The 21,386-nt window shown below is 41.5% G+C and overlaps 1 protein-coding gene across 1 annotated transcript; it reads left to right on the top strand.

Annotated features, from left to right (window-relative positions):
• The first annotated feature begins 318 nt into the window (after positions 1-318).
• HSP90B1 (heat shock protein 90 beta family member 1) lies at positions 319-17,879 on the top strand. Its single transcript, XM_032782398.1, has 18 exons — positions 319-491; positions 1,043-1,142; positions 2,546-2,687; positions 2,769-2,885; positions 3,349-3,680; positions 5,654-5,765; positions 6,751-6,864; positions 7,658-7,774; positions 9,216-9,353; positions 9,438-9,515; positions 9,616-9,681; positions 10,133-10,402; positions 12,435-12,680; positions 13,466-13,602; positions 14,529-14,607; positions 14,696-14,851; positions 15,856-15,957; positions 17,623-17,879. The coding sequence occupies exons 1-18, from the start codon at positions 443-445 to the stop codon at positions 17,650-17,652; spliced, it is 2,385 nt and encodes a 794-aa protein (XP_032638289.1). The 5' UTR covers positions 319-442; the 3' UTR covers positions 17,653-17,879.
• The last annotated feature ends 3,507 nt before the right edge of the window (positions 17,880-21,386 follow it).

The following is a 21,386-nucleotide window of genomic DNA, read 5'->3' as shown; positions in this document are numbered from 1 at the left end:
ACTTGTATCGCTTTAGACGCAGAGCTCATTCGTGGGTGAGTCACATGCCCGCAGAGTCAAACATTTCCGAGTATTTAATTTAAATAAAAGGCAGGCTGATTAAACTAGCTATTAAAAATGATTGGCCGAGTCTTCCTACCAATGACCAATCAGAGGCAGCCACGCTCTGGCCGCAGGAGGCCGCACATGGAAGGCTCTAATTGGCAAGGACCGGACTCCGCCCACACCTGGGGACTCTTCATTGGCTCTGTGTTTGGCGTGGTGCGCTCTGATTGGCGAATTGCTGAGCGCCTTTCCCCGCCCCGCGTGCCGGACAGTGATAAGGCTGGGGGGAGGCGGGCTTACCTGGTTGGTGGCTCGGCAAATTCAGTGATAGACGCGTTCTTCTGAGCTCGAGTCGCGGGGCTCGGTTGTTCTTTCCTGCGTCCGCATTGACAGCACCATGAAGCCGCTGTGGGGACTCGCTCTTCTGTGTGTCTTGCTCCTAGCCCGTGAGTTGCCTGCCCGCAGGTTCTAGAAGCTTCTGGCGAGGAGCGGTTGGGGCAGATGGCCTGAGCCTGGGCCCGCGCGGCCTCCGCCCGGGGAATAAGAGGAAGGGGCTGGGACCCTCGGGGCAGGGGCGCGGGGCTATTTGAACCAGGGAAAGGGGAGGGGGGATCCGCTCTGGGGCGAGCGGGGAGAACCACCCGGCGTCCGGCCCCCTTCCCCCCTCTCCTCAGCCTCCCCGGAGGCTGGCGGGGTCCGCGCTGGTGGTTCTCCTCAGGGGCCTGAGCCTCGAGGCGCTGCGCCCCGTGGTGGGGGCGGGGCCGCTTCCCGCAGCGCCGTTATCACTGGCTGTGGGGGGAGCTCCCTGCGCTGCCCGGCCCGTCATGGCGCCGGGGCTGCAGTTTGGAAACCTTCCTCCGCCTCTTCCCTCCCTTCGTGTCGCCCGCGGCGGGGTCCTGACAGGCGCCTCCTTCGCAGTGCACGACGCGGCAGGCCCGCGCAGGGACGAGGCAGCTCCGCGCTGTGGGCCAGTTCTCTAACGCGCCCTTCTCCGCAGCATCGGCTAGAGCGGAGGAGCTGGACGTGGACGGCACAGTAGAAGATGACCTGGGGAAAAGCAGAGAGGGCTCTCGGACCGATGACGAAGTTGTTCAGAGGTTTGTATCTATAATCCTGTAAAGAACTGTGAACTCCACGTGCTGGTTACCGTCTTGTCCTTCTCGCTGGCCAAGGCGCCAGTACTGTGATGGGGGAGAGGTTTGTGTTTCTCAAGTAGTGTCTTTCAGGGCAGTGGTTCTCAAGCAGGGGTACATGTACCCCTGGGGGTGTACAGGGGGTACATTGAATCATCTGGCTGTGTGCCCAGTTGTACAATAGGCTATATAAAAAGCCCCAGCAAAGTCTGTACAAACTAAAATGTCATACAGTGACTTGTTTATACTACTCTAGATACTATACACTGAAAGGCAAGTACAATATTTATATTCTAATTGATTTATTTTATAATTATATGGTAAAAGTGAGAAAGTAAGCAATTTTCAGTAATAGCGTGCTGTGATGCTTTTTTGTCTTTTAATGTCTGATTTTTGTAAGCAATTAATTTTTAAGTGAGGTGAAAGCTGGAGGGAATGCAAGACAAATCAGACTCCTGAAAGGGATACAGTAGTCTGGAGAGAGAGAGCCACTGTTTCAGGGAAACAAGAGCTCCGGTCTCTTCAGTACCTTTACTCTTTACAAAAAGCAAATTCCTTGTGTTTTGTGGTTTTATATAAAATTAATCCCTTTAAAAGCAGATAAATGGTAAGTAAAACATAATAGCTGAGTGAAATGGTAGCCAGATTGCCATGTTACATATTTGAAGTCACAAAGATTGACATCTGTCATTGAGTTCCTTTGGTACCAATCAGCTTCCTTCTTTTTCTGATACTCCTTAGGGCAGGTTTCTCAAACGGGTTGGGACCCCACAGGTGGTCACAAGGTTATTACATGGGGGTCACAAGCTGTCAGCCTCCACCCCAAACACTGCTTTGCCTCCAGCTCTTTTAATGGTGTTAAATATACAAACAAATGGTTTTAATTCATGGGGGGGAGGGTGTTTGCACTCAGGCTTGCTGTGTGAAAGGGGTTGCCAGTACAAGTTGGCTTGGGGCACACAATGAAGTACACTTGAAATAATCTCTCTAATGTTATAAAAACTCAGTTGTGTGCCTACCCTTCTGTAGCATAGAGGTTATTGTATATTGTAACTTCAGAGTGGAGCCTTTAGACCAGGGACTGTGGTAGGATTTTTTGCTGAATAGTAGAGAGGTCCAGCTTTTAAAACATCTAGTTCACTCACCTATTATCAGACTTTCCCAGTAGTTTTCACACTTAGTGTTCCATGGTCAAAATCAAATCTTGCGGTTCTAAACTGTCATCTTGATGTCATGGTTTGTGGAATGTCACAGTAACCGAAGATCTATCTGTCTGCTGTAACCTCAAATTCAGTTGTTCCTGCTGCTGGGCTAACTACATACTAACTGAATACCGCCTAATAAAAGATCTAACTTTGTCTCCGCAGAGAGGAGGAAGCTATTCAGTTAGATGGCTTAAATGCATCCCAGATAAAAGAAATCAGAGAGAAATCTGAGAAGTTTGCGTTCCAAGCTGAAGTTAACAGAATGATGAAACTCATTATCAATTCTTTATACAAAAACAAGGAGGTAAGCAGTATGTTTATCTGGACAATGTGAGCATGTATAGTTCTAGCATAAAGTTTATCATCCTTATACATTTCATTTCAGATTTTCCTGAGAGAATTGATTTCAAATGCTTCTGATGCTCTAGATAAGATACGGCTATTATCACTGACTGATGAAAATGCCCTTGCTGGTAATGAAGAACTCACTATTAAAATAAAGGTAAGAGCTGCTAGCTATTAATAGTGAGCTGCTGATTCTTCCACCCACCCCCTCCAGTGGACAATACTACTTGACTTGCCCAAGCTACAAATCTGTATTTAACATTCTGCCTATCCCAGAGTTTATAAACTAATTAGACTAAAATCTTGGTACACTACCATTGGTTTGACTATAAAATCCTCAAATGCCTCGTCTTACTGTTGTAGCAAGCATTTATGGCTGCCTCTGAAGTGTTCCACTTTCTGTAGAGAGTGGCTCAACCACTGCATTGCTTCAGCAAGTGTCTTCCCTTATTGCATTAATGTGAATCCATACTCAAGCCAGAGTTTTGCATAGCAGACCTTATTCATGAAGTATCTTCTCAGTTACTGTAATGTCTCGCTGTAACTTTCAAATGCAACAAGATGCAATGCATACTGTCTTCAAGTGACGTTTAACTGAATTTACCTCATTTATTTTCTAGTGCGATAAAGAGAAGAACATGCTTCATGTTACAGACACAGGTATTGGCATGACCAAGGAAGAATTAATTAAAAACTTGGGTACCATTGCCAAGTCTGGAACAAGTGAATTCTTAAACAAGATTACTGAAATGCCAGAAGATAGTCAGTCAACATCTGAGTTGATTGGCCAGTTTGGTGTTGGCTTCTATTCTGCCTTCCTTGTAGCAGACAGAGTTATTGTTACATCAAAGCACAACAATGATACTCAACACATTTGGGAATCGGATTCAAACGAATTCTCAGTGATTGATGACCCCAGAGGAAACTCCTTAGGCAGAGGCACCACCATAACGTAAGTATTGCAGCTGATCCCAAAAAAACTTATTAAACTGATGTATACCTTGCTCACTAGCATGTTGGTTGTTCTCTGCATTATGAATAGGGTCCTACCAAATTCACAGTCCATTTTGGTCAAATTCAGTCATAGGATTTTTAAAATCCATAAATTTTATGATTTTAGCTATTAAATCTGAAATTTCAGTATTGTAATTTTGGGGATCTTGATCCAACAAGAAGTTGTGGAAGAGTTGCAAAGTTACTGTAGGAGGTTAACAGTACCACAACCCCTACTTCTGTGCTGCTGCCTTCAGAGCTGGAGAGCAGCAGCTGCTGGCCAGGAGCCCAGCTCTGAAGACAGTATAGAAGTAAGGGTGGCAACCCCTGCAACTCGATGTTGGGTCAGTACCCTCAATTTGAGAAAAATGGGTCCCCCTTGTGAAATCCGTATAGTATATAGGGTAAAAGCACACGAGCAGATTTCATGGTCTGTAATGAATTTTTCATGGCTGTAAATGTGATAGGACACTATGAATCTTATGCATGAAACTCTTCATTTATAGTGTTCTTAGCCTGGAATAGGTGCTTTTCCTGAATAGGAATGACTTCCTGAATCAAAGCTGTGGTATAAGGACTTTGAAAATAACTACTGACTAAAGGTGTTCAGTTTTTTTGCCAGTTTTTTCACTTTCTTGCATAGCTTAAGGATGTGATGAGATTTAACAGATACGTTTGGTCATGCTTGACTTCTAGTTTTAAAGCCGGAATTTGTTTTAGTTCAGCTACATTACCTGAAAAGTACATACTCCCCAGTAGTCTTGCTAAACTGCTAGTGTTTTTTCTAAAGTGGACTTAGTGATGGAGAAGAGTGGACCAGAAGAAACAAATGAACTGCCTGCAAACTTAAATACTTTAATAGCTGCAGTCAATTTCTGAGGGCCACATTGACACAACTTTTATGCACGGTGTAGAGAATAACAAATGATCTCTTCAGAGCTGATCTCCAAACTTGTACTGCTCTGACATAACTGGCTACTGTGTTGGCTATTCTTTCTGCTAATGCAGTTGGCTTGCTCTTCCTATCTGAGGCTTATCAAATTTGAGTAGGAAGAACCAAAAGAGAAGCATGCTATTCTCCATTTTGTCAAACTTTCCATTAACTTCAAGTGCTGTAGACAACCTAAATCTTAAATTTTGTCTTTTACTGACCTATAAAAATTGAAACTGCATGATTAATGTCTACCTTTTTTGCTGTTCACTTAGTACATCTCAGATTTCTCTAAGAGAAACAACTTTCTAGTCCTGATACTTGAGTTGCAAGTACTGTTTGGAAGACTTTCCACAATGTAATGTGGTGGGGGGAAAAAATGAAACCGGTGCTAAATGTAGTAGTTCCTCTTAAATGAGGCCAAACTACCTGACAATAAAAATCCTTCTGAGCAGCCAATTTCAGTTATACTCTGGGACTGGCTTGGTGGCAGCTCATGGATTAGAGGGTGACTCGGTATCCTCCAGTGGACCCTTTCTCTTCATTTGGGGTATGCATCTTGGCTGCAGCTGATTTAGGTTTTTATTTTTAAGAATATTATACTTGTTGGGGAAGATCCTTGATTAGTAAGACTCTTCATGACACTTCTCCCTCCCTCTTCTCCGCCCTTTCTGAAATCTAGTAAATGATGTAGAATCGGTTTCAAACAATGATTTTAGAGGCTGCTAATGTGATTTGTCTTTAAATGCAGTTTTCTAAAGCTGTTCTGGTCTGCTTTGTTGCTTTCCCATAATTGGAAGAGCTGTAATGGTACTCCTTTTTCCTCTTGGAAAAAGGACAGCAAAGGAGCAGAGTAGACTGTTGTGGAACTTTCCTAAGGGACTGTCCACTATTTGGGTGTTCTGATAAACTCGATTCTTCAAGTTACTTATACGTAGATTCAACTAAGTAAAACTGCCTTGAAATACTAGCCTGTCTAATGCTTGTACTGTCTTCTTCAGCCTTGTCTTGAAGGAGGAGGCATCTGACTATCTAGAGCTGGATACAATTAAAAATCTTGTCAAGAAATATTCACAGTTCATTAACTTCCCCATATATGTGTGGAGCAGCAAGGTAAATAGTTCTCACTCTTAAATAATTACATTCATTATATATACAGCACAAGTTTCAAAAGCTTGAAAAATCTATTTCCTGATAGTGCCCTCATTCATCACAATTTCCTGAGCTGTTTGTTCTAGAGAGCTTAAGCATTCTATGAAAGCATTTATCCTCATGGTTCCAAAAATTCTATTGGTTCTTGTTTGGCTGGTAGTGTTTCTCCAAATTGACTTTCCCAAAGGAGCAGAACTGACGAGATACTGGTCAGCTTCACTGCTCTTCAAACCTGGGGAATAGGAGAACTTATGGCAACTTCACACTACTTGTAAAAGCTGAGCAGTAGCTGAGGAAATTGGAATCCATATGCAGGATGACTCAAAAGACAGGTGAAGGGATAAGTGAGGTACCTGTCCCTCCACCTTCCCAACTGGGGGGAGGAGGAAGAAATAACTGCTACTCTTCCTCTCAAGAAGCTACAGGGTGGCTCTACCTATCTAACAGCAAGAAGCAAAACCAAAAGGTGGAAGCCTCAACCAGAGAATGCATCATATCTACCTGCTGCCTGGAGATCCTGGGGCTTCTCACCAGGGTATTGTTTTGGGACCTCACTGAAGGTTCACATTTTGCCATGTGCCTCTGTTTAGTCTTCGGTGTGTTAGTACAAAATTCAGACATACTGGTTGAAAATCAACTTAGGCAAGCTTGTTTCTGCCACAGCCACACTCACATCTGTTGCTATTCAGAGTGAATTATTACATATTACTAATAATCAGAATGCAGAACATACTACATGGTTTATCTTAAAGCATGGTAGTTGACATGTCCTAGAGTTACTCATTCATTTAAAATAACGGCTTTTTGTAGTCAAATGGTGACTTATGATAGTTAAGGGGCTTAGATTTTCAAATCTAGTCGTTTTCATGAGAGTGCCAACCAAGGAAAGGCTGTTTGACCAGGTCCTTCTGAAGCAAAGTAGACTTACTGCTAAGTGTTTCCACAGACTGAGACTGTAGAAGAGCCCATTGAAGAGGAGGAAGAAAAAGAAAAAGAGGAAACAGATGATGAAGCTGCTGTTGAGGAGGAAGAAGAGGAGAAAAAGCCAAAAACTAAAAAGGTAAGGTTGTGTGTAGCTTTTCTTTTTTGGGGAGGGAGGGGGTTAATAGACTTCAAAGCACTAGACAACTTGGTTTACAGTTCCATGTTCCTTTATCTTCCAGGTGTGCATGATATATTTTTAGCAACAGTAGTGCCTTCTAGTAAGTTTACATCCATATGGTGTTAGTAGAAATCTGCTGTTAGCAAGGCAGTAAAACAAAATTCTAATACACAATATTTTGATCCTAACAGTTGCCAGAACAGCAAAAATGTTTTCTTGTTCAGAAATACTGGTAGTACTTTGTGAATGGTAGTTCCATAAGGATTTCTCTACAAGAGGCTGAGAACAGGGCTAGGTGTACTGTAATGTATTTCTTACATTGGCAAGTAAGCTTCTGAGGGCAGATAAAGAGTCTTGGGCTGTTTAACAGCTAGCCACTAGATAATCCGAACTCTATGCTCCTAGTACACCACTGAGCACTTGGTGAAGTAATACTCTGCATGCAGAACACTACAAAGGTTGACAATACATAGGGAAACTTTCTAATTTGAGTACCAGAGGAGTAGCTGTGTTGGTCTGGATCTGGATCGGCTGACTAAGTGGGTATTTACCCACGAAAACTCATGCTCCAATACGTCTGTTAGTCTATAAGATGCCACGGGACTCTTTGCTGCTTTTTCTAATTTGAGATGCCTCAGTGAAGCAGTGACTTTCTTCTGTAACTTGCAGTAATTTATACATCAATACCAGCAATTTCAGGCATGTGCAAAAGGGTTGAACAATGTAGAATTAACTTTTTTTTCATGCACAGGTTGAAAAAACTGTCTGGGATTGGGAGCTTATGAATGATATCAAGCCAATTTGGCAGAGACCATCTAAGGAAGTCGAAGAAGATGAATACAAAGCTTTTTACAAATCGTTTTCTAAGGTAAACTTGATATGGGCTTCACATTTCTATAGTGCGCTTCTGGTACAATACAAGCTCAGTCTAAAGCAATATATGGGTTCAGTAAAGGTCTTTGTTCTGATTGAGGAGTAGGGAAGGGAATGAGAGTTGTGGGGAGTGTAGTTGGTATGATCTTCCCCTTTTTGGGAAATGCTGCACCAAAACATTTATTTCTGTACAATTTTAAAATATTGTACATATTGTCAAAATAACACTATATAGTCATGCCATTTTCCATTTATTTTGGCAATTTATTTCAAAATGCCTGTCAGCAGGTATCTCTGTAACAATAGAGAGATTCAGGAACTGTTTTTTGAGAAATAGGTTTCTAGGCATATTAATAAAGAACTTTATGCATTTTTGACTGTTCTGTTTCAGTTAAACTAAATATTTCATTTAAACAGTCATCATATAAGAGTATTATAATGACCTGGCCTAAGAGGGCAATAGTGTCCTTAAGGACTGCTTTGTGTCTCATGTCTAGTCTCAAGTTCAAGCTTCTATGTTTTTTGGGTCACACCATTGTAGTGGGATGGGAGGGTTGGTGTGTTAGCAATAGTTGTAAGACAGCAGGTGGCTGGCATGGGGAAGGCAGATCCAGGATAGTCAGTGAGTATGCACGCAAGGGTTTGTGTGTTCGGTCATGTACATGGTTTGCCAGCCAACACCCTTTCATCTCCAGAAGTGATGCCCCCATGCCAGGTATGGGTAGAAGTGCTGGGTAGGGATTTAGTGATATATGGGAGCAGAGAGGATGTGGATTCAAGCTGGCAAGGAATATAAGATGGAGGGTGGTGCCACTAGGGTCGTGTGTACACATAACTAACCTATTTGAAACGCAACTGGAAGAGAAGCTTCTTGGTGAAAATCAAATTCAGGGGGAATTATGCAATCCAGAATTATGTTCCCTGCACAACAGTGCAGAATTATTCTTTGCAAATGAGATCTCCTCCTTTAATCATATCCCCTTGCAAATACCAGTGAAAATCTTAGTGGTTGTGTAATGGCTCTTATTACTTTTCACTAGTGTATTGCTTAATTTTTCAGTTTCAATTATCTTTCCTCACTTTTGGTAGAACCAGGCTGCTCACTAATATTAGTGAACTACTGTTTACATGCTATTTAACATGGAAATAAACTGCCAACGAAAATATTGAGACTGAAGTCTTAAACCCCAGATTATGGTAATCTCGTTAATCTCCTTTCATGCAAATCTAGAATGAAAGGAAGAAGTTAAATAAAACTTTCCTTCTAAAGGATGGATAAACAAGTAGTGGTTAAGTGCTGGTAACCCTCTGCATATTTATCCCATGAATTATTTCACTGAGCCAGCTGTTCCTTCCACAAGTTCAAACTCACAAGAATAGCTTTCAATGTTTTTGTTGCTTTCCAGAGCTTGACTAAATAGTAACTTCTTCCACAGGAACATGATGATCCTATGGCTTATATTCACTTCACTGCTGAAGGAGAAGTAACATTCAAGTCTATCTTGTTTATTCCCACCTCAGCTCCACGGGGCTTATTTGATGAATATGGATCCAAAAAGAGTGATTACATTAAGGTAAAAACATAAGTATACCAAAAGCTAGAATAAACTTAAACATCCCTCAAACATTCCTAATTCCTTTATTTTTTAATCATGCAGTTGTATGTCCGGAGAGTGTTCATCACTGATGATTTCCATGATATGATGCCTAAATATCTTAATTTTGTCAAGGGTGTTGTAAGTATCTTGAAGTTTTTGACTGAGTTGGCTTAAGTTACTGTTGCTTCTACTTCATAAATTCCTTTTTTTTTCTCCCTCTTCCCCGCTCCCCCATTAGGTGGACTCTGATGATCTTCCTCTGAATGTATCCCGTGAAACCCTCCAGCAGCATAAATTGCTAAAGGTATCTTTATTTAGACATAATTTAACAAGCTACCTAATGGCAAGGAGTGGATAAATCTACTTCCCTGGTTAAGTAACATGACTGTAGCAAGTATGGGGAAACAATACCCAACTAGCCATAGTTAGCCTAGACTTTCTGCCCTATTGTATCTAAATTAGGAGTAAAGTAAAAAGCAGGACATCAAGCTTAACTTGATTGATTAAAAGCAAAAATTGAAGATGCAAAGAGGAACAATTCACGAAAACTTTTGCCACAAATTCAAAGTGTATTAGATCTTAAGTGGAAGAAAATGAAAAGGAGATGGCTACAGAAGAGTAACATGAGAACTGAGGTAGTATTTAACAGATTGTCTGTCTGGAGCATTCTTTGTAGTAGCTTTTTAAAAGATTAGTTGTGCTCACTGTATGTAACAGTATGGGTGAACTTGCTATTTTGTCTCTGGAATTCTTAGGTTATTAGGAAGAAACTGGTTCGTAAAACTCTTGACATGATCAAGAAGATTGCTGAAGAAAAATACAACGATACGTTTTGGAAAGAGTTTGGTACTAACATAAAACTTGGAGTAATTGAGGATCATTCCAACCGTACCCGTCTAGCTAAACTTCTTCGTTTTCAATCATCTCATCATGAAAGTAACACTACTAGTCTGGACCAGTATGTGGAGAGAATGAAGGAGAAACAAGACAAAATCTATTTCATGGCCGGGTCCAACAGAAAAGAGGTAAGAATAAAAATCTTCCAATGTTGTGGTAAGCTTCTGTCTCAAATCTGGACCTTAGCGTCCAAAATCTGGGTGCTTACATGAAACACCCCCAAGCTTAATACCAGCTTGGATATTATCTCGCTGCCACGAGACAGGAATTACAGCGCCTGCCTCGCTCTTGTCCCCCCAGACTTTCCCTGGAGAGACCCCCAAGACTCAGACTCTGAGTCTACCGGCAAGGGAACTCCTGTCCCTTCCCTTCCCCCTCCCACCCAGACGTTGCTCCCTGGGCTAACTTGAGAGGTTCGGATGTAATCTTTTACATCACAATACCAAGAAGCATGTCTCTTTATCCACAAAGAGACAAGCCTCAAGCACAGGGAGACAGATAATCCTATCTCTTCCCCTCCCACCACTCTCTGGTGCTGCCGAGCCACCCTCCATAGATCTAACACAAAGAGAATCCCCTCTCCTTGTTCCGTAATCTACCCAGAGAGAAAACTCCAAGTCTTAAAAGAGAACTTTATATAAAAAGAAAGAAAATACATATAACTAAACACTGCATTAAGAGATCAATACAGGGATATTGCTTATAAGAAAATAGGAATAAACAGTCTGATTAAAAAAAAATAGCCAATTTAAACCAGTCCAGCACAGCACACATGTAAATACAAAACAAAGCATATAACAGCCTATTGCTTTGCTACCTTTGTACTCACAAATGGGTAGTAGAAGGAAGATTGAAGATAGAAGAAAAGCTTGTTCACTCACAGCCGAGGAAAACAAAAAGACAGAGAACAAAGCCAAAACCCTCCAGAGGTTCCCGCCCCTGCAGGTAAAGGAAACATTAACCCTTAGCTATCTAATTATGACAAATGTTATACAGAAAAATGCAACTTTAAGCAAATCCAATTTCTCCATAAGAATTAATGTAAATGGTGGGGGCAGGGGGAAGTATTAATTTCCAGGGAAATTTTGTTTTCACCAGACAAAACTTTGATAGAGAGAGAACAATTTAATACTGTACAGTGGTGATTGTGAACCTTGGTTGAGGTGGTGAAGTCAGAGGGTGGGATATTTCCCAGGGAATGCGTTACTGCTAAATGATCTAGCATTCTTCTGAGCCCTCAGTTAACATGTTAATGTAGCCTCACACTCTACAAGGCAGCACCAGTAGAGGGAGGGGAGACTGCATGGCAGACACACACCCCGTGTCAGGGAGAGAGATACACATTACCCGTTTTAAGTACATTGACATCACTCTTTAAGTACATTGCCTTTTTAAGTAGATCTAGAAGTTGAGACAGCAGCTGCAGCCAGCAACAGCAAGCTCTCTGTCCTGAGCCCTGTCCTGTCCCCACCCTGCTCTATATGGAGAAAGGGTAAGCAGGGGGCAGGGACAGGAGAAGTAGGGGAGGGGGACACTCTTACATTAGCCCCCCTCCTGCACAGCAACCAGGAGACTCCCAGGAGGAACGCATAGCAGTGAGGGGGGAGGGACAGCTGAACTGCTGGCAATTGATAGCCTGCTGGGCAGCTACCCCACAGGGAACTTAAGGGAGCAGAGCACTGATGGGACAGGGGGCCTGCCAAGCCACCTTGGTGCCAAGCCCCCACTCGCTAATGGCAATGGGCTGCTCTTCCTTCAAGCAATGGACAAAGCAGGTGGCTACCAAACAATGTTAAGGGAGCATTGTGCCACTTTAAACAACCATGTTCTCTAATTGATCAGCAATGTAACAATGTTATCTAGGATGACTGAGTTACTGTAAAGCAAAATAGTCAAGTAGCAAACCTATCTGAGTTTAGGAATCAAACTAGTTGTACTTCAAGATGTTACTGCTGGAAAGAATGGCTATACTCTGTGCCATATGACTGTACTTGTGTATACTGTACTACTGCTGTTGCTGTTCAAGGCAACTTAGATATATTAACCTAAATGCCAGACACTGCTAATATTTTCATAACTGGCTGAACTATACAGCAATGGAATTCAATAATATAGTGTCAAGCAATATTCAACTTGTTTTTAATTAACTTGTCTTTCTAGGCTGAATCTTCACCATTTGTTGAACGTCTTCTGAAAAAGGGTTATGAAGTGATCTATTTGACTGAACCTGTAGATGAATACTGCATTCAAGCGCTGCCAGAATTTGATGGCAAGAGATTCCAAAATGTTGCTAAGGAAGGAGTGAAATTTGATGAAAGTGACAAATCCAAGGAGAGTCGAGAAGCCTTAGAAAAAGAATTTGAGCCACTCTTAACCTGGATGAAAGACAAGGCTTTAAAGGACAAGGTACAAATTCTGTGTTCACAGAAGCATTATTTTGCATCTAGAACAGGAGTACTTGTGGCATCTTAGACTATAAAAAAAACTTATTTGAGCATAAGTTTTCGTGGGCCACAGCCCACTTCACTGGATGCATGCAGTGGAAAATACAGTAGAAAACACCCACTGTTTTGTGTGTCTAACATTCACAAAGTGATCAATCATGGTACACACAACATGAAACAATGGGTGTTATCTTCCTACTATATTTTCCACTCCATGCATCTGAAAAAGTAGACTAGCCCACAAAAGCTTGTGGCACCCTAGAAACTAACAAATTTGAGCACAACTACTACTGTTCTTTTTGCGGATACAGATTAACACAGCTGATTGTGTGTGAGAATAAAAGGCATCTGACTAATCCCCTTTAATTTTTAGTTTTACACCCTCCTCCTCACAGTAGACTTCATTTATTTGCCCTCTTGAGGGCATAAACTTCATTTCTATGATTGTAGACAGCTTCTAAAAAGCACTTTGCTCAACTCTCAATAGCTTTTTAGAAGACAAATACTAATGGTATATTTGGACTCTGATTTCCAATGAAAAGCTGTCAAAGCCAACTCTGAAGTATTTATAACAAATGTATTAAGATTGTATTTAAACTTTACAGATTTTAGTAAAAACTAACTTGATCTCAAAGTTGAGAACTGCAAATTTCATCTCAAGTTACTGCAGTAATTTGAGATCAATGAAATAGGTAGACACTTCTCTTGCTCATTAGAGGTTTCTTCAATCTACTTTTTTCCCCCTAGATTGAAAAAGCAGTGTTGTCTCAACGCTTAACTCAGTCTCCATGTGCACTGGTGGCTAGTCAGTATGGATGGTCTGGCAACATGGAAAGAATTATGAAGGCTCAGGCATACCAGACTGGGAAAGATATCTCCACAAAGTAAGCTTTCATACTTGTATGTCATGGTCTACCAATACCACAGATGCAAGCCACAGTTAGCGTGCATTTATGAATTGACTAACAGTGCTCCATACTGATAAGAGAAATAATCCTTGTTTTAATTTTCATCTCAAGGACTGAAGTATACACTCATCATTGAACTTTATACATATTTACAGGACTTTAAATTAAAGGGATCCAGTCACATAGTTTACACACACATGATTTTGTAGTTTGGGCTGTTAACATACATACGCTGAAAGTCTTTTTGTATGCAGACATTCCCCTGCAGTGTTAACAGTAGTGAGGCTCTAGCCCAGGTAGGCTTTTACTAATGGTAAAAGCAAGCTGATCAGATTCCAAAAACTCAGGCCTAGTCTTTAAGTTTAACCTGTCTTGACTATCTGAAATATTTAAATTGTTTGACAAATCAAATTCTGTCCATTGGTGTAATAGTGTAAATAGGTGGTCTGTCACAGCAGTAGTGACTGTAAGAAAAAAAAAATTCAGAAAATACTTATAAAGGCATTCAGCAGTGCCTTTACATTACAGTACATTAAACTATTTATTTTAGAAAGCAAAGCCTACAACAAACTCTTAACTGAATCTATCTATCTAGTGTCTAAGCATTGAAAGTGTGTTGGTTTGTAACTCCCCTCTTGTAGCTAGCATACCTGCTTGCTTCACAAACTGATGCTACTGAAGCACAACAGAATGAATTGATAAGCACCTGCGCGTATCAAAGAGCAGAACAGCAGTGTGAACTAAGTATTACATGTAAAGCTGACTTTCTGCATTTTAGTTGTCGTCCAGAATTCGAACTTATGGACTATTCTGAAATAAGCCAAGCATAAACATTAGTTTGCCCTCTAAAGTGTACTACTGCTTTTAAAAAGCTAGCTACTGATGTAATTTTCTACTTGTAGTTACTATGCTAGTCAGAAGAAGACCTTTGAAATTAACCCTAGACATCCGCTGATCAAGGACATGCTCAGGCGCATCAAGGTAAACGGAAGTTACAAAGCAATGATATATCAACTGTTTGGCTGCATGAACCCTGATTAATGGCTCTTCCTTAATTTTTCCAAATCAGGAAAATGAAGATGATAAAACTGTTGCAGATCTTGCTGTAGTTCTATTTGAAACAGCAACCATACGATCAGGTTATATGTTACCAGACACAAAGGAATATGGAGAGAGAATAGAAAGAATGCTTCGTTTAAGTTTAAACATTGACCTTGATGCAAAGGTGAGCTTCCTTCCATTTTGGGTAATGTTTGGTGCTCAGTGGTCTTAATATTCAAAGCACTTTAAAAAACTAAATACAATCAAAACTTAAGGTATGTGCATGTATGGGGAGTATGGGTATGTCTACACAACATTCTGGAGTGAGTGTTCCTGGCCCAGGTCAATAGATCTGGGCTAGCAAGGCTTCAGCTAATTTTTAAAAATAGCTGTAAAAGCCACAGATCGAAGTTAGACAGTGCTTTGAAGTTGAGATTATACAGCTGTTTTTAGAGCACAAGCCCTGCTAGCCCAAGTCTGTCAATCTGGGCTTACTCCAAAATACTGTGTAGATGTTTTCCAAGTAACAGTTGGGCATAGTTAACATCTAGACCCACTTACAGTATATCCAGTTTCTCTGCACACAAGGGTGGGTCATTAATGACCCAGTTCTGATTTACTGGCCACATTCCAAAGCTGCTTTTAAGTTCTGTCACTTGGCACCTCCCCCAAGTGATTCAGCACCAGCTGAAGACAGTGCAGTGTGCTCTTATGCTCTACCTTAGCACTCACTTCCCCAAAAATTGTAGCTATATAGAGATAATGTGAGACACAGCTATACTTGATGTGCCCACTGGAGAAAATTGGCCATACTTGAAGAAATCTGCATCAGGGTATATGGGCAGGTCTTGCTACCTAAGTAGTGCAAAGGCAGGTGAATGGGCCAGAAAAGTGAGCCTCTGACCCACCTTCAGTCCTATCTACCAGACTTCTTGTGAATCTTAACTAAAAGATACTGCAAAACAGTTAAGTTCATTGCATTTTATGTACAACTTCATTTAACATCCAATAGCTAGATGTAGCAAGTGATTAAGTCTGTTACCTTGCTTCACTAAAACCCATTAATTCTCCATTCATACAATAACGTCCAACTTAATCTTGCATATATCCTGTGTACCATTAAGACAGATAAGCAAATTGATCTATTGAGGATGGAATAACAAATAGCTTTATTTCATGTTATCTAAGGTGGAAGAGGAGCCAGAAGAACCTGAAGACACTGCTGAAGTAGAGCAAGATGAGGAGGAGGAAGAAGTAGAAGCTGATGGTGATGAGAGTGAAACAGAGAAGGTCAGTTCTCAGAATAACTCTTCATTACTGCAGTCTCCAATTTAGATTTTTCTAAACCTAATGAAATTCACATTTCAAAGTGAACAGTTCATGGAGCAAACCAAAACATGGCTTCATTGAGGCATTGTGTAGATAAAACTTGTGGAAGTCCACTGTATACAAGACTGACAATATGCTTTGACATCAAGCAAGCTGCTACTTGCTGAACTTGTTAAATGAGACCTGAGATAAATCGCTTCATTTTGTAGTCTAAGGCTGGATCTAAACTGGGATATAGGCAAGGCTACTTCCCTAAGGCACTTGGTGTATGCCTGTCCTAACTCTAGTAGACAAGAAGCCACTAACTTTAAGTGCAGAAGAGCAGATTGGGAAGTATAACTTGTTGTTGGAGAGGGACTGTTTAGCTAATGGCTGAACTTTGTTGAACCTGTGGTCAGAAATAAGTGGGTTTTTTGTTCATTTTAATTAGATGCTAGCACTTTCTAATGTTTGTATTTCCAGTTGATCATGTTTCAAGGTTAAAATTGATTAAATTCCATTTGTGGGTGTTCAGTAAAGTAACCCTGGGTTTAAGATGTCTGCAACTATTTTAATGTAGAGGGTAACAAGCTGTGATGCTCTGGGACTTTTTCTCCTTTCAGTACTGCAGTTCCCTACTGCTTCATTCCCAATTCTGAGGACCAGCTGGAAGGGTTATTGAACCAAATAGACTAAATTATTGGTTCCCAGCAGTTTAGGTTGGGGAAGGGCGTCATCCATTTACATAAATCTGTTCTGATCTCTTGGTGATACCAAGTGGAGATTGGTCCTGATGTTCAGTCACCTACCTGAAGTGGTTGGCTCCTATAGTCTGTATCTCTTACCTGTAAAGCTGGAGTTTGCATGGTGGTGCTTTTCTTAATTGTACTGGAGAATCTAAGGCCGCTTTTAATGAAGTACTTGCCCAGAGTAGGTTAGTGGGGCGTAAAAATGACTTAGAACTGCTTCTGTATCTGGACTCATAGCTGCTTAAATTTACCTGCCACACCTACTCTGAGCTGCTGCAGCAATAATGGTATGGGAGGGAACTCTACTCTGTGTTGGCTTGCTAGTCCACACTATTGAATTCCTGATATGATCTCAACAGTCATGACCAGAAAGCCAGTAGACTTCTCAGCATTTGTAGTGTGGGGTGGAGGGGATTACAAATTGAGCAGAGATGGACCACAATCATAATTTGCATTCCAAAGGTAGCCTACAATGGAGAAGTTGGGGTTTCTGCCCTTTTTTTGCTGCTGATATATAAAGGGCCTGGAAGGATTTTTTAAATTGTTCTAGATTAAATAACAGATCATATCTTCCCCTCCAGTGAGACATGCAGACAGCTGGAGCCCCTGTAGACAATTGTCTGATCTTTAAGACCACTTTGGGTTGTTAAATGGGTGTGAACAGATACAAAATCCCTGTTTAAAAGGGACTAAAATTCTTTTGTCATAGGTATTACAAGTGCTGTGAAAATGAGAAATGCAGCAAACGTACTGCAGAAACTGGCCTTTAGAAGCATCCTAATGCATGGAAGCTATTCTTTTCTGTATACAAAGATCTATAAATTGAGATGACTCTAACTCTTTTTTTTTTTTTAAACTGTTTTGAGACCATAAACTTAACTCTCTCTCATCTTTGCAGGAATCCACAGATGTAAAAGATGAACTGTAAGCTGCAGTCAACTAACATCCTGTCTGGGGTGAGGAGGGAATGTGAATTAGATTGTTCAGTTTTTTCACTGTAAAATGTTGAGGGGGGTGTTGTGGGGGTTATGGGCAGAGGAGTATTTTTTAAGTTGAATTTTTTTAAAACATTCCTCATGAATGTAAATTGTACTATTTAACTGACTCTTCTTGGTGTAAAATCTTGTCACGTGTACAAAATAAAAATGTTCCCAATACTACGTGTAAACTCTACACTAAAGGGCCACTCTGTCATCGGGCATGTAAGCTAGCACTACATTCCATGTTTAATAGCTGTGGGGAATATCCTGTGATGTCAAGAGCTCACTCTATAACAATCTTAACTAAAACTTTTCTGCTGTCAAAGTGAGACCATTCAGTTCTCTTGTGGAGAGATGTAGAATTAATCTTTTAAAGATCATATGTTTGGGCAGTGGGGAGACTAGAAAAAGCTGTACAAGTATCACTTCAAGTACTGAACTACATCTTATTGGCAAGGATGAAAATGCAAAGCAGGCTTGTAACTGCACTGGAGCATCTTACCACTCAGGGTTTGAAGGGTCAGCTTCAGAGCTTGCTTCAAAAGGGGCTGGGTATAGCAAATAGAAATGTTTTAACTGTCAATTGTATTAAAATGTTCATTGATTGTATAAATGTCTTCAACCTCTGCTGCACAATATGAATAGACCCTATTGCCATACCTAAATGGTAGGATGTAGAAGTTACTCAAACTACTGTAGTCTATGAACCTCAGTAAGTTAAACTTGTTTCTACAATTTAAGTAGTCTAATGCACCATCCACCCACATTTATGGATGTCAAGTACAACTTAAACACTCTTCTTGAACTTTGAGGATTAGTCTACTTCTTCAAACACTCCTGTGAGTGAGGCAGGTGGGTTTGCTGAACCAGAAAGGTGAGGTAGCTTGCCTAAGGCCACAACAAATTAGTGGCATGGATGAGAGTAGAAGAAGACCTTTAACTTCTACATCAATTCCTCCAGCTCCTGCTGTTTCTGGGTATGCAAACAAATAGTTTAATGTGTTTCTGGTTACTTAAAGGTGGTAAATCAGTTTTTTTATCTTAATTCCTCAGATGTTCTTTAACTACAACTCTGCATATGGTAAACATTTAAGAAATCCAAATAAAATAGCTCTTGTCCTTAATATACAATGTATTAAGTTTAGAATTCATATGGGCTGTAGGTCTCCCAAAAACTCCTGTTGGACCAAATGCAGGTGGGGGGTATTGCTCATACTAATCTTAAAGATTCAGAAGCGCTATGGCAAAGTAAGAAGCCAGAGTCTGACTTTATTACTGTGCTAAACCTGAGTGTACAGTAACACCTTGCTTAATGTTGTAGTTAAGGTGCATTTTTCAGGAACATAAAGTGAAATGCTAACCAAATCCAATTTCCCCATAAGAATTAAGATGGGTTAGGTTCCAGAGAAATTTTCATTACACTGTTTTAAACAATTTAATACTATACACAGTGATCACAAAGCCTGAGTGAGGTGATACAGAGGGTGGAATATTTCTTAGGGAATGCTTTACAGCTGAGCCCTTAAGTGTTAACAGTGTTAATGTAACCTCACACTTTACAAAGCAGCACAAATGGAGGGAGGGGAGACAGCATGGCAGGCACACATAGCTATGTGTGAGAGAGATGCACATTGCCCCTTTACACTGACCCAACTCTAAGTACATTTGCCTTTTTAAGTAGCTCAGCAACTTGACACTCCCTGCTACCCTCTGGCTCTAACACACCATTGCTCCAAATAAACCCAAGGACCTCTAAACAGGCATGAGGAGGGTAAAGGTATCCACTCCCTTAAGAAGAGGGATAAATTACTTCACCTTTCTTTTAAAGAGGACAGCCTACCCTCAGTACCATGAGAGATCACACTCCCAGTACAAGTGTGGCTGGAGTTCATGGATAGTATCTGTTGGCATCAAACACAGTGACAGGTAGGGGTGGGTCTGAACCCTGCAAGAAGAGAAGAAACTTTTCACTTCCTGCACTGGCAGTACTGCACCACAAGAAAACTGCCTCACACAAACTTGTACTAACAGATAACCTAGAGCAGGGATCTCAAATCACCATGACAACTAGTACATAGGCCCAAGGGCCACATCACTGACACCTTTTCATACAAAGATACAAAAGTTCCCCACTCCACCCCTTCAATGGGGCCCTATCTCTTCTCACCCCTTCTCCAAAGTTCCTGCCCCTATTCCAACCCCAGCCCCACCTCTTCACATCCTTTCCCTATCCTGGAAAGTCCTAAACACCACCCAACAGCAGTTTGGCAGCAGGAAGTGCTGGGAGGTAGGTGGAGAAGCAGAGACATGGCCCACTTAAGGGGGTGAGGGGAGCTATGGTGGGCTGTAGGAAACAACTCTGCATGTTAGAGATCCATAGCCTAGAGCCAGGAGTCGTTCCCACTCCATCTGCCAGACTAGAATAGTCTTGACCTGGCTATCTACAGAGTTGCCAGTCCTTTCAGTCCCTGTATTGCCCAGGGATATTCCTACACCTGTGTTGTGTCATGCCAGTTCTGAATACCAGTCAATGCTGAGGCTCCAACTTACTGGTTCCTTGCCTTAGAGTGTCACAAGGCAGCTGGTACCATCAGTTCCGCCAGTGGAGTCAGGCAACTCCTATTCCTCCAATGAACAGGACATGATACCAGAAATTCCATTAACAGTCCTGAGGTGAGAAATGGACCCAGATAGGGCTTCCAGAGCTTTCCCAATGCCAGCACATCCCCCATACAGAACATTGGCCTAATGACCAGTGATTCCCCCATAGGGTCCTCCTAATCCATATGATCCCACACACTGGTCATTTTATAATTCCTTAAATCTCTATTTTAGAGTTCTGAATTAAAGACCCTGGGCAATGCTTTAGACAGATCACCACCCGGAGAGGAGTTTCAGGCCCCTCTGCCCCCAGAAGGTTTTGAGGAAGAATCACCACTACCACCCACTCTACTGGCAGCACTTTCTTCTTCCCAGATGAGGCAGTGGCACCAGCCTCACCTTTACCACTAGATTATTATAAACAGTATCAGGACCTCTTTAGGAAAATTGCAGATATCCTCCAGAGAGATCTGGAAAGTGTTCAATCCATAAGCTTTTGGAGATCTTCTCAAAATGAAGGAAACTTGTTTGCAGCCCTCAATCAGAAGGAAGCCTACTTTCATATAGACATTCATCCGGCACACAGGAGATTCCTGCACTTCACAGTGATTTAGGAATACTTTCAATACAGGGCTCTTCACTTCAGCTTAGTGGCAGCACTGGATTTTTACAAAGTTTCTCTCTGTGGTAGCAGTGTATCTGCAGCACCAAGACAGCATAGTATTTCCTCAACAGTTGGCTGCTCAAGGGACAGCCATACCAGGAGGTGGAGAGGGCAGTCCTCTCCTCACTTGATTTCTTTCGCTTGTAGGGGCTTCAAGCAAATCTAAAAAAGTCCACTTTGACCTATTTCAGATTTTATCTGAGTGAGTCTGAATTCAATTTCAGCCAAAGCATACTTACCACTAGACAGATTCCTCATGATGAGGGCTCTCAGTGCCCAACTCCGACTCAGCCCCCAGACAACAGTCTGGTTCTGCCTGGTCCTTCTAGGTGACATGGCTGCCTGTACCTATGCAGGGGCATATGCAGAAATTTAAATTTGACCACTTTTGGTGGGGCGAGTTCTGTGTCCGCGCCA

This window comes from Chelonoidis abingdonii, chromosome 1, assembly GCF_003597395.2.
Source record: "Chelonoidis abingdonii isolate Lonesome George chromosome 1, CheloAbing_2.0, whole genome shotgun sequence".
NCBI classification, from domain to species: Eukaryota; Metazoa; Chordata; order Testudines; family Testudinidae; genus Chelonoidis; species Chelonoidis abingdonii.
This window is presented reverse-complemented; position numbering and strand designations above follow the sequence as displayed.

Coding starts and splice junctions, on each gene's coding strand:
- HSP90B1 (XM_032782398.1), top strand. CDS start 443: ATGAAGCCGCTGTGGGGACTCGCTCTTCTGTGTGTCTTGCTCCTAGCC. Junction 2,886..3,348: donor AACTCACTATTAAAATAAAG/GTAAGAGCTGCT, acceptor TTTATTTTCTAG/TGCGATAAAGAGAAGAACAT. Junction 3,681..5,653: donor GGCAGAGGCACCACCATAAC/GTAAGTATTGCA, acceptor TGTCTTCTTCAG/CCTTGTCTTGAAGGAGGAGG.